The sequence below is a fragment of the Gavia stellata genome, chromosome 15 (assembly GCF_030936135.1).
Source record: "Gavia stellata isolate bGavSte3 chromosome 15, bGavSte3.hap2, whole genome shotgun sequence".
In the NCBI taxonomy this organism is placed as follows: domain Eukaryota; kingdom Metazoa; phylum Chordata; class Aves; order Gaviiformes; family Gaviidae; genus Gavia; species Gavia stellata.
This window is the reverse complement of record NC_082608.1, coordinates 11,525,182-11,539,467: the sequence shown is the minus strand read 5'-3', so window position 1 is coordinate 11,539,467 and position 14,286 is coordinate 11,525,182. Positions and strand designations below refer to the sequence as shown.

The 14,286-nt window shown below is 41.0% G+C and overlaps 1 protein-coding gene across 1 annotated transcript in view; it reads left to right on the top strand.

Moving 5' to 3' along the window:
* The first annotated feature begins 951 nt into the window (after window positions 1-951).
* Window positions 952-14,286, top strand: part of LOC104257371 (neural-cadherin) — a 66,264-nt gene continuing 52,929 nt past the window's right edge. Inside the window, exon 1 of the mRNA XM_059824956.1 lies at window positions 952-1,975. Within this exon, the coding sequence (XP_059680939.1) occupies window positions 952-1,975 (1,024 nt within the window). The remainder of the gene's footprint in view (window positions 1,976-14,286) is intronic.

The following is a 14,286-nucleotide window of genomic DNA, read 5'->3' as shown; positions in this document are numbered from 1 at the left end:
GATTCTTAAGTGGTTTATGTGCTACATAAATATAGCTAATGCCTGTTTTATATTGTGTTTGACTTTATTCTTGAAAGCACAATTCTGTTTTGAACAGGAACTGCTTAATATAGTAACTTTTTCTGCAACATACCTGATTTATGTAGTCAGTTAACTTTAATGGTGAAATTTAGTTGTATTGTTTTTTTAGTTTTACTGACTTATGCCAAAAATCCACACAGTTACATAAATGTTGGATTCTATTCCATTCTGCTTACTACCAGAAACATTCTCTAGGTAAGCTACATTTCACCTAAAAAATTTATCCTACCTTTGCAAATCTGGAGGTATTAAGGAGCTGATTAATGGTGACTAAAGATGTAACTTTATGCCAGTGTCATTGCTCAAGTACAATCTGAGGGCAAAACTGGGATTCTGTAATACGTAGCGATCTAGAAATCAGCAAGAAAGTGTTTTCAGCAGACACCTGAGTGCTGGCAGAGCCTCTTTCACGTGGGACCGACTGCAGGACATGACCTGTGCACTGATGCGCGGGGTCAGTGGACGAAGAACTCGGCTCCTGGGGAAGGTGGGGGCTTGAGGAGGTAAAGCAAGCGGTGAGATTATGACATACGGAGGATAATTTGGGCTAACGAGTCGTTAACCCAGCAGGGACCGTTTATTCCGCAGGAACTTGGGATGCGCGCACCGCTGCCTGCAGAAGGCAGGGTGGCGGCGGTAGCCCCCCGAGCCCGGCGGCACTGCCCCCCGGCCCCGGCCCCGGCCCCGGCCCTGCCCCGCGGGCGCGGGGGGCGGCGCGGGCGGGCGCGGCGATTGGCCGGCCGAGCCCCGACCCGCGGGGCGGCGGTCCCCCCCGGCCCCTCCCCGCCCGCTCACTCGCCGCGCCGCTGCGGGGAGCGGCGGGACAGCGCCGCGCAGCCCGCCCGCCCGCCACCGCCGCTCGCAGCCGTCATGGGCCCCCGCGGAGCCCGGCGCGTCGCCGGCTGCCTGCTGCTCTGCTGGGCTCTGGCCGCCGCCCGCGCCGCCCCGCGGAGGAGACCCTCCTTCGGCGGCCACGTCGCGGAGAACCGTCCGGCGGGCACGCGTGTGCGCGGGCTGAGCATCCCCCTGACGCGGCTGGGGTCCGAGCCCTGGTGCGCCAAGGTGCAGGGGCGCCGCTGGCACCTGCAGCTGCTGGGCGAGGGCCACTCGCACTTCCAGGTGTCGCTGCACGCCCGCACCGCCCGCGTCTGGCTGCGCACCAGCCGCCCGCTGGACCGCGAGGCGCGGGCGCTCTACTCCTTCCGCCTGGGCTTGTGCTGCAAGCGCTGCCTGCCCCGCGGCGCCGCGGCCGCCGAGCTGGCCGCCCTCACCGTCCGCGTGCTGGACGACAACGACAACGCGCCGCGCTTCGTGGGGGGGCCGCGCCCCGCCGTCACGCAGCTCCGCGTGGAGGAGACGCTGGCGCTCAAGTCCCAGGTGTGGCAGGCGCGCGCCGAGGACGCGGACGCGGGCGCCAACGCGGAGCTGCGCTACTTCGCCCTCCCGCGCAGCGCGCACTTCTTCGTGGTGCCGCGCAGCGGGCGCGTGGTGCTGGTGCGCTCCCTGCTCCACCTGCGCGCGCCCATCCCGCTGCGCCTCTACGCGCGGGACCGCGGGCGGCCGGCGCTGCTCAGCGACCCCCTGGAGCTGGAAGTGCTGCCGCAGCCCAAGCGCCTGCCGCCGCCCCGCGCCGCCGCCCGCCGGCGCCGGGCCGTGCTGCCGCCCGCCGCGCCCCTGGCGCTCTCCCTGCCCGAGGACGCCCGCCCGGGCAGCCGCCTGGCGACGCTGGCCCCGGCGCGCTTCGCCTCCGCCTGGTTCGAGCTGGTGTCGCCGCCCGTCGAGGAGTCGCCGGTGCGCGTGGGGCGGGAGAGCGGCGAGGTGACGCTGGCCGCGGCCCTGGACAGGGAGGCGGCGCCCGCCTGGGAGCTCGTCGTCCGCGTCCAGGAGCGCAGAGGTAGGTGCGGGCGTGAGGGCGCGGGCTGCCCGCGGACGCGGGAGGTCCGCACACGCGCGGCTGCTGCGCTCGCCGCCGCGGTTGCCGCTGCAAAAAAAGTTGCGTCTTACACGGAGTCGTGGTCTTGTCCCGTCAGCAAGTTGGAGGACGGCTTGTCTGTTACGGAGTAAAAAGTCCCCAAGTGGCAACAAGCACGTAATGGTGTTTGGCAGCAGGTGTCCTATGCTGTTATGTTGCGGAATGTAGTTTTGATCTTCTAAATCTGTAAATTAGTAGTATTAAAACACTGTAGGTGACAAGAGGCATTACACAGTTTAGTGAATATGGACTGTACAGCTATGTGAAATGCCTGGAGCAGTAAGGTAGTTGTCAGAATTTAACTACTTCACCTGTTAAGATTCTTAGTGTCATCAATGAGCAGCATGGAAAATTTGTAGATAGTTATATACCGAAGAGTGTTACGTATGTTATACACGCACTGAGACAAAGCATGTTAGATATACCACGCTTCCCACACACAAGTGTTTGCTATTAAAACGCTTCCCACAGCTCTGATCTTGTAAATGCTGAACTTGAAGCATGCAGCTGAGTCGTTGTTGAAGTTAGGCATGTTTGACTCACAAACATAATGTGAGTTTTTGCAAGTTTGGTGCCTTTGTGTTCATGTGACTGCTCTGTCTTAAAAATCCGAGGAGTCCAATGTGCACCGTTAAAATGGCATGTTTATGATTTAAATTGTCATCGTTCACAGGGTCTTCCTCAAGTTAAATAGAATAGCTCATTTAATTTATCTCTGGCTGATTACATCTATTACTTTTTAAAATTACTTTTAAATTTTGAATTGTCATCTTGGTTAGTGAAAAATTTCACCTATGAGACTACAGCTTAGTTTAAGCATGTTTTTAATTCCCTGGATGGTGAATATCTGTGTACATTCACCACGTTTTTTGTGATTTTTGTGTTACTTGCGATCGTAACAATGTTCTGAAGGTTGTCTAGAATGTGGGTATTCTGGAGAAAATCGTATCAGCAGGAATGAGTTGGTTGGCTTGATTTCATCTTGGAAAGGTTTAGAAAGAGTTTTGTATTATGTGACTTCAGTGCTTGTGAAAACTATTAACTTCTTAGCAGTGTAACTGCTCAAGAGTAACTTCTGTTAGCCACAGAGCAGTGCAGGCGGGAGAGATGAAAAGCTTCCCACGCTATTCCTTTCCCTCCTCTCTCCTGTTTTCTACCTGAGGGGCAGCCCATAGGAGTGAGAGGCAGTTTATTCCTTGGTGTCTGTTAAATCCCTGAGGATGCCTGCAGGGATTCTAATTAGTGCTGACAGTTTCAGTGACATGGATACTTCCCCTTGTGAAGCAGGCTGGATCACCTACTCATTTCGCTGGGGCCTGAGGAACAACTCTCGGATCTTTCTCTCGTTCTCATTTGGTTTTTGTCATGCCTATCGCTGTAGCATATTGATGTCACTCATTTATACTGGCTTTGCGCCGTGTTCCAGCTTGAGCTTTGTCTGCTAACCAGGAGGTTGATAGACCAATTTCCAAAACACAGACGCTTTCTGTGTCCGATCTTTGCTACTCAATCTTGAGCAAGGCTGCATGCCAAAGGGGATGTCATTACTCAGAGGCGGTGACAAAATCTATCGGGTCAATCTGAGTATGCTTCTGGGATGTTCACCAGCTCTGTCTCGTAGCTCAAGTTTCAGCCCTTTGTTGGTGTCACAGCTCCCTCTGTCAGGATCTAGACAATGTTGTTAGAAAAGTGGTAGCTAATCTTGCCCCCGGAACAAAGCTTGTCCCTCTGTCATGCCAGAGATTTCTTTTCCAAAGCAATGCTTGCTTACCCAGTTAAAAAAAAAACGAACCAACTTTAACTTATTTTCAGGGATTTTTTTTTTTTTCATCATCTTGTGGTTTTACTAAATAGTTTGGAGTGTTTTCCACTAGCCTGATGTATTACTGCTAGTAGTACGAAGTAGTAAAATAATAATCTCTAAGAAAAATGTAGAACTAGATTCTGACTCTTGGAGTCTAGGTAGATGGCAATTAATTGTGGACAGTACAAATGGCATACTTTAGATGCTAGTGATTTTAAGTTTCTTTGTTCAAAGGAGCCTAAATTAAAAAATACACCTATATTAGTACTAGTTTTTTCATCAGATAAAGGTTAATAATGACTTGACACCTTTAAAACTCCTTTAAGTTGCAGAATGCTTACATTCTCATTTTACAGGGGTTAAAATACATAGGTATTTGAAACAGATTTAGAACGTTATGTCTCTTTCCTTACAATCCAAACTTCAGTAATGTGAGAAAGTATAACCAAAAGGATGGGATAGGAGAGGGAGAAAGATGGCTGGCAGAACTAGATGTTTTAATTTATCTGAAATAAGGAAGATATAGAAGATTGCAAAAGCTTCAGGAAAAAAACCCCAACAGTATTTACAGAAGTGAGCTGTCAGGATGAATTAAAGAGCGGTGATAGTTATGCTGAATTTTGTTGTGAATAAAAGTGTAAGTTCATGTTCTTGCTCCAGTTTGTTTGCTTTGCTTTTAACATTCGTGCTGGCTTATTTTACATTGTACATAACCATAAATATTCCAGCAGCTACTGTTTTTTTTAAAGCTTATGGTATCATATGTTGATTTATGTTCAAGTGGTATAAAGTTGTATTAATCCCTTTAATATATTTTCAATTTGTCTTCCCCCCCCCCCCCCCCCCCCAATTCTTTCTGCATGGTAGCTGAGAATTGAAAATTAACCAAGAAATTTTTCTGGCATTAGTCTCTTCTTCAACCCAGGCAATGATGTCAAGGATAAGACAAGATTTTTAGATGGTTTAGCGTATAAAGTCTGCCCTCTTTGTCCTTTATCTTTTCAGTGTAGTTTATTATGATTAATTTGTAATGTGCACTTAATTATCTACAGTAGGAAAGAATGCTTAAAAGCATTGTGGCACAAGTGGTCCTAATACATCTCTAGGAAGAAAAACTGATAATTTTTTTTTTGGCTGATGGACCATTCTCAAAATAGTAGCAAGAAGACGGGTATATGGAAATAAAGCAACATTCAGCAGCGTTTCTTCCTAGTTCAGCAGCCCTTACCTTTTAGTTCATAAATGGGACTGTGTGGGAGATACCCTGTTTCTGAATTAATTTTTATTCAGAGGAGCACAAAGGATATGTAACAGGCTGCAGGTTTGTTTATTTTTTTTCTCTTCAGCTAAAATAGAATTTTAAATGCTGTTCTGTTTGCTTCCTCTCAATTCTGTCCTGGATAATCAACACGGCAGTGTGTCCAGGGCTGGTGTTCCATTGAAGTAAATACCGTTCCAGATGCAAGCAGACCTTTAGCATCTCAGTATACAGATAATCTTCCACATGTTTGTAGAAGAAAAAGGATTTTCTCACTCTGAGTTGCAGCTTGTTGAAGGTATGAGCTAACCTAGCTCACTCCACTTGGGATGGGAAGTAACTACAATGTAACATTTTGTGTATTTTAGTGCTACAGTAAAATTCACTGCAATTTATTCACTGTGTATCTTTTTTTTTTTTTTTTTTTTTGTCATTTGATAGTTTGTAGACTTAGTTTTAACATAGTTTATATGTTTTCTGGAAGCAGTAGTCACTGGAAAGCAGTTACAGCAAAACCTGGACCTGTAGTGCTAAGTGCCTTTTTTATGGTGTGGGTTCTGCTGTACTTGTGGAGGAATACTAATTCCAGGCCCTGGACAAGAGAGGAGATACTGTCTTGTTTTGTAGTTCAAGTTCAGGTGAGTTCCTTGCATGAATTCTTAGAGGAAGGTTTAAAAACAGGCAGAAGTCAGTTTTAAGAAATAGAGAAGAGATCACAGATCAATCAAGCTTGATAGTTTTCATAGAATGGTAGGATGTTAACTTTCAGATTAGGGCTGACCTGTCCAACATGATTGTCAGGTCTTGGAGTGCAGTAACGAGTCCTGCAGCTCCCTGCTCCCTGGGTTTGGCTGCCCATGTTCAAGGCCAGCTCTGACACGATGCAGCTGGCTAACCTTGGATCAGACAGTTAGTTGTCAGAAGCCTTGCCTGTGGCCTCTGCCCCACGTCTCCGGAGCTGCACTTAAGCTCAGGTCCTTTCCTGAGCTCCCCGGGGTGTGCTGTACCTGGCTGTGCATCTCGCTGACCTGGACATTGCCTTGCTGACTTGGCTTCCCACTTGACCCGAGACCCGCCTCATTGCTGCAAATCTGTCTGGTGACCACTGGACTGTTGGATGAACCAGGTTTATATCACAGGATCTGCTCTGCTGCTCTTGCTCAGTGACACTGAGGTCCCCACCTGCCTTGCTGTCACCCTTGACTCCTATTTCTCCTTACCCTGCAGAGCAGCCTGTCCTTGCTGCTCTTTGGCAGTTAAATTATGCAACTTCAGCAGCAGTGTGTATGCATTTGTATAAAATATTCACTGTACCTTGACTACCTTGAGAACTTAAATTGCTCTGCCTGGACATTGGACAAAAAAAATCTTAAGAGAGCTGAAACCACTCATTTGAAATTTAAATACAGCCCAACAATATTTGTTTTTTGTAATTTTACAAATATGTTGGCCAAAAGAAAAACAAACAAACCAACCCCACAACCCCAAACCAAAGAAAAACACCAGGAAAAACTTGCACGTTAGTTTGAGCAACAAGATGCTAAACAGAATTCCAGAATTTCAGGGCTTAACTTCATGAGCATGTTTTTTGGCACATGGTCCGTGATGAGCAAATTTCTTTAGTGACCCCACTGATCACCCAGTCCTGGGCTCTATTCTTCAGTTAACCTTGCCTGGAAGGAGTGATGGTTATGCTCATGTTTTCTGACTTTATCCCATTTAATTTATTGGGACACAATTTGTTTAGTCTTCTTAAAAGCGTAATAGTATTTTAAGTTTTTACCTGGTGAACAGAAGGTAAAATTTCTTACACTGTCATACACATTAATATTTTAACATAGAGCTAGCATTTAATTTGAGAAGGAGCCGTTATTATTCCATTAATGCTTAGGGGAAGTGCATGAAAGATCCCGTCTCTCTAATCCTCTGTTGTCTCAAGCTCCTTTGACCTTACTTCATCCATGGGCATTAGCTTTGTAATCCCCTGTTGCTCATTTTTTCTTATGAGAGGATTTACTAAGGGTGATGTTTGACATGCCTTCCAAATAGTTAACAGCAGTCACTTACATTTTAAGTATATTTGTCCTGTTTAAATTCGACATATAGAGTGGAGATACCAATTTTAGTGATATGTGTATTTTAAACTTCAAAGGTTTTCATGCTTGGAAGTCAAGGATCACCTGTTTTAATTTTATCTGAGGCCTTAGTCCCTTACTAGCTGTATTGATTCTGTGTGGATCATCCCTAAGAATTAAGTAGCTTCTGGGTGATGTTTTTTTCTTTTACAATTCTTACTATCTCTTCTGAATTACAACCATGTTAACGGTTACACATCAAGCTGGGCTTAAGTTGAAATAGTCATCTAATATCTAGCAGATGTGTTTTGTTGAACTGTAATGGGTTTCATGCTATTAAGTCAAAAGAAAATGTACATTCTGTGTGCATTCCGGACAACTATGTGTGTTTACAGGTTTGGAGTGTTATTTATTTGTGGTAGAAATGCATGTCTGGGGAAGCTTTAGAGCACCATGTTGATATTTATTCAGTCTGAATGTTTTGATACTATATGCTTTCTACTCCAAGCAGTAAGATTAAAAATATCTTTGTGAGACTACTGGGACTTGAACACCAAAGCTGTTTAGATCTTCTGGCTGTTTATCATCTCAAACATTCAGTTTCTGCAAAACAAAAAGCTTTTTTTTTTTTTTTTAAGATCTAACTAAATTTCAGCACAAATCTATTAATCTGATGGAAGTAGTAAATTATAGAACATATGGATAGGATCTTCCTCAAAGCTGGTTTATAACATCTCCAATTGGACATTGATTCTCTGATGGACATGGCAATTATGCTACATTTTATTCGATTATGAAATAGTTCTATTTCAGTTTTTCCTAACTTCTCTTTTTTTCAGTTGGTCTCAGAAGTGTGGCATCCAAATTTGTAGGTAGAAGATACAGATTCTTCAGTCTTTCTTCCTTGCTGCGAAAAAATGTTTGTGAATTCTCACAGCCTAGCGTCCTTTCTCCCTGTCATGAAAGTGCACTCAGCAGATACCAGTTTATTGTTTTTTCCTAGCCCTAATGACAAGAGTTCTGTGTGGTATGAGTAGGCTTCAGTTTACTGATGGTGCTTATACATGTTGATGCATGATGTGCCATGGAAAATTAAAATGAATAGTGATTTCCTGTCTTTCATGTGTTTAGGTTTACAGTCCAGATAATGTTAGTTCAAAAGACCTTCTGTGCATAATGATACAAAGAAGTACAGCAGGCTGTGTTGGTGAGGCTACTGATTGTGGTGGCTTTTTTTTTTTTTTTTTTGCACATGATGGGCTACAGAGAAACAAACCAGATTTTCCCCAAGAAATTCTAAGGAAAACTCAAGGGAACTTCCCATCTTACAGTGGTATGGTAGCTGCTACCTCTTTAGCTAAGTTCTCTCCTTATGATAATGCTTTTTTGCAATCAATAATACTTTATTAAGACACATGATTTGTTATTTAAGGATGTCTGTTGTGATTATTAATTTGTAGTCATTTATTTCACATCTGGGCATGCTTGGTTTTTCTGTCTGCCACTCTCAGCAGACGGATACTACACTGGGAAGCTCCTGATAACATGGTTATCACTTTACTCTCTTTTAATTGGTAATTTAGATTAAGATCCACTCTGTCACTATCATTTAGCTCCTCTGATACTTTCTTTACTTTTGTACTTTCGTTTTCTGGTGTGTTTTAACTTCTATTTTAAAAGCCAGATGAGGGTAAGGAACAGCGACATGACAGACTGTCATTATTCTATCTGAAAAAAAGCAAAGGCATATTAGGAGGGAATGTGGGCTGTCCACAGCTTGAGCCCATCAAAGTTATCTCTTTAGAAGTTTTATGTTTTATGTATGAGCAAACTACTGTACTTAAAAGTAGCCTATCATATACTTCATGAACTTTGAGAAATGACAGTAGAGAAATGTTCATGCATAGTTGTCATATTTTTTGAAGGGGGTACAGTAGGACTGGGTACAATAACCAGTAGCTTTTATCTCGTGTTATGGTATGAAAATGGGAACAGAAATTTTTCCTGATTGCAGCTAGAAGCTTAGGACAGTAAGATTTTTTTCTGGAAATGTATCTTCCCAAACTTTAAGTCAGTAGATATTTTACAGGAAGACATATTATAAGAGTGAGGTGTTAAAAGAGTTCAGTATGATATTTGCAAAGCCTCCTCAAAACAATGTCATCTCAACCAAACCCAAAATATTTTACTTGCAGTGACCCAAACAAATAACAAAACCCTGAGTTTTGAAAAAACATTTGTCTGTTTAAGGTAAAAGTCTTAGAAGTCAGAGCAACTTAAAAAACAAAAAGAAAAATACTAACTTGGATACTTAATTTGCTGATAGATGTAGACTGGAATGTAATAGCGATATTGGCCTAAAGGCTTGCAAGACTTTTAACACTCCCGTAATCTCCTTTTAAAAATAAATTGAAATGACCTAAAAATGCCAAGAGCAACCTAGCTTCTCACCCATTATTGTTTAATCATGATAATGTAATACCTCTTCCCCCAGTACATTCAAGGAATGTATAATATTTGTCCACAATTGTAGAGGCATGTTCAGTCAAGTACATATTCTATATTGTCAGATTTTAAAAATCAAAATGTCTGGCATTATGGGTTTTATCAATTACACTGAAGCAGAGGAGCCTACATTTTTCAAGAATACAAGGATTTTATTTTCACATCTTGTCTTATAGAAGTATCCATTGGATTTTTGAGAAAAAGAGAGTCATCCTAATGAAATCAGAAGTCTGAGAATACGTTGGATTTCACAGATTGACAGCATCTTTTATAATTTGACACGGTGAAAAGAGATGGGTTTAGAGGCAACTCCAACCCCTACAGTATTTGAAATTGCAGTCAAGCTATTTGAGCGTGCATGATTTTTAAGGCTTGGGTTAACCAGTATAGCATTCAAAAGTTGTTGTTAACTGAACGGTTAAGTATTAAAGCCCTCTCCTCCCTGCCACCCTTGGTGTAATAATATAGGTAGGTGGGGGAATATTTTTTTTTTCAGTTTCTGTATGAAATGACAGGATTTATTAGTTTGTAGTATATGTATACAGTCCAATGACTGTATACAGTCCAATACAACCAGACTTCAATGTCAGGTTGGAGGAGCTAGTTCATATTACTTTACGTTGAAACCCTTTCCTAGAAAATTAACGGTTTACACTACGAAAGAGTTTTTCAGATAAACCTGGATTTGGTAGAGCCATAAAGCACTAGTGAAGAACCTAAAGAAGAAAGGAACCGTTATCCAATCAAGATATACGGTTTCTTCTTGTCATTTTCAGTACGTTCTTCAATTTTGACAAGTCTTTAACTTGGACTCACCTAAAGGTTCATGATTTTGAGAGGGCTTTCTGTTCTTTCTAAATACTAAGTCACTCTATATGTCTTAAACTTGACATGAAAAATTACTAATTAATTTACAAGATTGTGACGCTCTTTTTTATTTATTAGAAATTTTCCTAAGCTTTTTGGACAAAGTATATAACCCAGTCTTGATTGTATAAGATTATCAAGGTTTTTTCCTGTTGTGTTTGTTTTTTTTTTTTTAAACAAGTTTATTTTATTATACAAATGTGGTTTGTATCTTATCAAAGGATCAAATTTCTAACTTTGAATAGTTAATTTAAAATTTTATGTTCTCTCCTATATATTTAACTCTGCCTTTATTAAAGCTTCTCAGTCTTAACAACTGTGCTTAATGAGGCACTGTCTGCCTTTTGGTTGTGGGATTTGGAGAAAGGAATCTAGTGAGGAGGCTGACAGCAGGCACCGTCCTCGATCTGCACTGCTGTCTTCTGAAAGGCATTTGAATAACAGATTTTCATGCTTTTTCTTGGAGAAGTGACTTCCTGTCAAAAAAGCGAATTTTGTCTTAAGCTAGGAAGATTTTAGATATTGCACAAATCCTGTCCGTATTATGGCTTGCACCTTGTGGACCTGAAGGAATGTTATTGGATGTACAGTAATTCTGAGTTTACTAAGTCAGTTTCCTCGGATAGCTGAGGTGGCCTATGTTTTTTACATCTATTGAAAGGTTAAACAGGTGTAGCGCTAAAATTAGTCTAACATAAAATGACGGAAGTCTTAACACCTAGGGACATTATGTAGATAAATTGTGACATTCTTTCAAATGCTTCTGCTATAGAAACCAACAGTTGGATTATATTGATGTAATTCTTACTCAGAGTATGTTGGTAGAGAACTGATTTCATTGCCTGAATGGATCTAGAAATTTTCCTGCAGGCAGACCTAAAGAAAGATATTTTAGAGACTCTTTCTCTAATTTTTTTTTTTTAAAGTTACTTATTGCTGCTTTTTAAGAGCATTTTTGCTATGGTTAAACTTCCCAGCAAGTCAGTTAATATTTTGCTTATGTATTTTTTTTTCCAAAGGATGAAAATTGTGAGTCATGGCATATCATATATTTCCTGTGAGCAGAAACCTGGGCCAGCTAGTGTATTACGCTACGTAATGTCATTTGAATTCAGAGTAAGGCAGTATAACAATCCTTCTGTTTATCAGTTTTCAACCACAGATAGGCATGAAAAATAAGCAATTATAGATAGATACCTGTGATGAGGTTTCAGCAGTGGGTTATGAAGATTGATTTTGGTGATAGGAATGAATTTCAGTGCTGCAGCTTTGTCAGTAATATTAAGTTAAAAAGAAGTAATTCCAACTGGAGGGAATATCGGAGAAAAAGCAGACTTCATGATGAGCTGCCCTAAGAAGGATTTTTGATGATACACGAATTGACTCTAATAGGGAATTAAGCAGCTAAAGTAGGAAAAACCTCTGGACTAGATTCTATAATTTTAGTTTTAATTTTTTATATAAATTGAAAAGAGAGCTGTAGAGAGGGCTTAGTTTTGATAGTACAAAGGGCAAATAAGTGGTGTTTGCAAATACTTGGAAAAAGCAATCTGCTCACAGAATCTGTTTTCATTAGTTTCCGTAGTGAAGAAAAATAAGAAGAAAATAAGAAAGTAGGAAAAAATACTTTCTGATCAAATAAAAAGAGGATTTTACCCTTTTGAATATGAAGTATTATTTTCTATCTAACTTTTAAAAATACTAGTTTTTAATATAAGATGTTCCAGTATTATGATACTGTCATGTTTATGTGTAGCAAGAGCTGTCTTGAGTTTTATCTCCTGTTGCTCAGTATCTCTGAGAAAGCAATTTAAATTTTTCTGTTGTCTGAAGCTAGGGAAGAAAATATGTCAAATGCAAAATCTGCGTGTGTGCCAACAATGTAATTAGCAGAACTATTCTTTTAGTAGGACTTTTTTGAATGGGTGACATTGTGTAAGGTATCTACAGTGTGCCTTTCTTGAAAGTCAAGTATCTAGTGTTTAATATTGAGGGAATTCTTATTGGTAGTGTGTTACAAAACAGTTTGAAAATTCTTCTAGGGATAATTAGGCCTGTGTCAGATTCCTGACTTAGGATTTCACTAGTGGGTTGACTTACATTTTTGAATATAGTTGTAGGTATCTCCACTTGTTGTCGGGGCCTGGTATTTGGAACAGATAATTTAAGTAGAACCTGTCTGTGTGTTTGTAGGACTTAACCCAAATCCACAGAGGATTACCAGTTTAAGCTGTTTCTGCTAAGATTTTGAGTGGAATTGTAGCATATTATTTCTCCCATAATGTAGCTATATTACTGCACATGTACTACTTATATACTACTAATAAACTACTATTAATCATAATATATGAATACAGATACATAGTAATGTACTACTACTATTAATATACTGATGTACATGTATAATTAATATATCTGCAAGATACACACGTGGGGGTGTTTTGATGGAAGGAGGCATTGAGACATCTTAACTATCAAGAGATGTATGTTTCTAAAATTTCGTTCTTTCCACTGTCTTGAAGCACAAATAATTTTCATAAATAGGGGAGAAAATGAATTTTATATACCTTATTAAAAATTAGTTTAAGGACTGGTTTAAGTGCCATTCTGTCGGAGAACAAATATTCTGTAGGAGAACAACTATTCTGTAGGAAAGCAGCTGTGTCAGTTACAAAATATAAGAGACTGCATTTTGTAATGTATATGTAATGATAATTACAACCAATGAAAAACTTTAAAATATTTGCTGCACTTGTTAGAATGTGGAGTTATGCTTTAAAAAATCACGTTCATGAACATATACTTTGAAATTCTTAAGGTGTTGTCCTGCTAGACATACATATATTACACATTATTGTCCATGTCAGTCTCTTCATCACACTCGTTGTCCTCTGGCAAGTCCTTGTCCGATCATGCTTCGTTGGACACCCTGATGTTGTTTCTACAAGTTGTCAGGTCACACTTTTAGGTCTCTGTGCAGAGAAGTACAGTCCTGTTCGGTGTTTCTGTTACAGTTTTTGCTTTGATATATGGAATGCAGTCAAGAGAAAACTTACTTAGAGTCATTTTCTTCCAGACTGCCTTTATCTGAAAGTGAAATCATGATGATTTATTTAGTATTTTTGCTTGTGAGTCAGATTGCCTATGGTTGATGGAAGAAGATAACATACCAATAAGGTCTGTAAGGTCATATGCAGTGGTTACGTATATACTGGTCAAGAGAGACACTTATGCCTGTCTCTTCGATTATGTGCGTTGCAGTTCTTGCTCACTATCCTAACAAAATTCTTAAGAGTATTCAGATGTAACCAACATATTGCTGAAAGCTTTGATCTTGCCAAGATGTCAAATGACATTAAGGTTTCTCAACTATTAACACACAAGTACCTGGAGGAACATGCCCAAGTCCTTTTAGTTTTTGATTAGTAAAGTTTGCTAGGGCATGTGAGGATTAATCTCAGTCCTCATGCAGTTTTCCACAGTTTCCTTAAAGAGGTATTTCTCAGTTACAATTATGTACTGAGGACCAGCATATTAATGTTCAGTGAACTGACAATCAGTAAGTGGCAAGAGTGGAATTTGTATCCAGGATTACTACTTTTTGTTCAATAAAAATCAATTATTCTTCAATTATGACTTATTTTTGGATAGAGGAATATATGTATGTATTTAGCAGAACTTGAAACAGAATGAGTTCACGGGTTGATCAGGGTATTGATTTCCA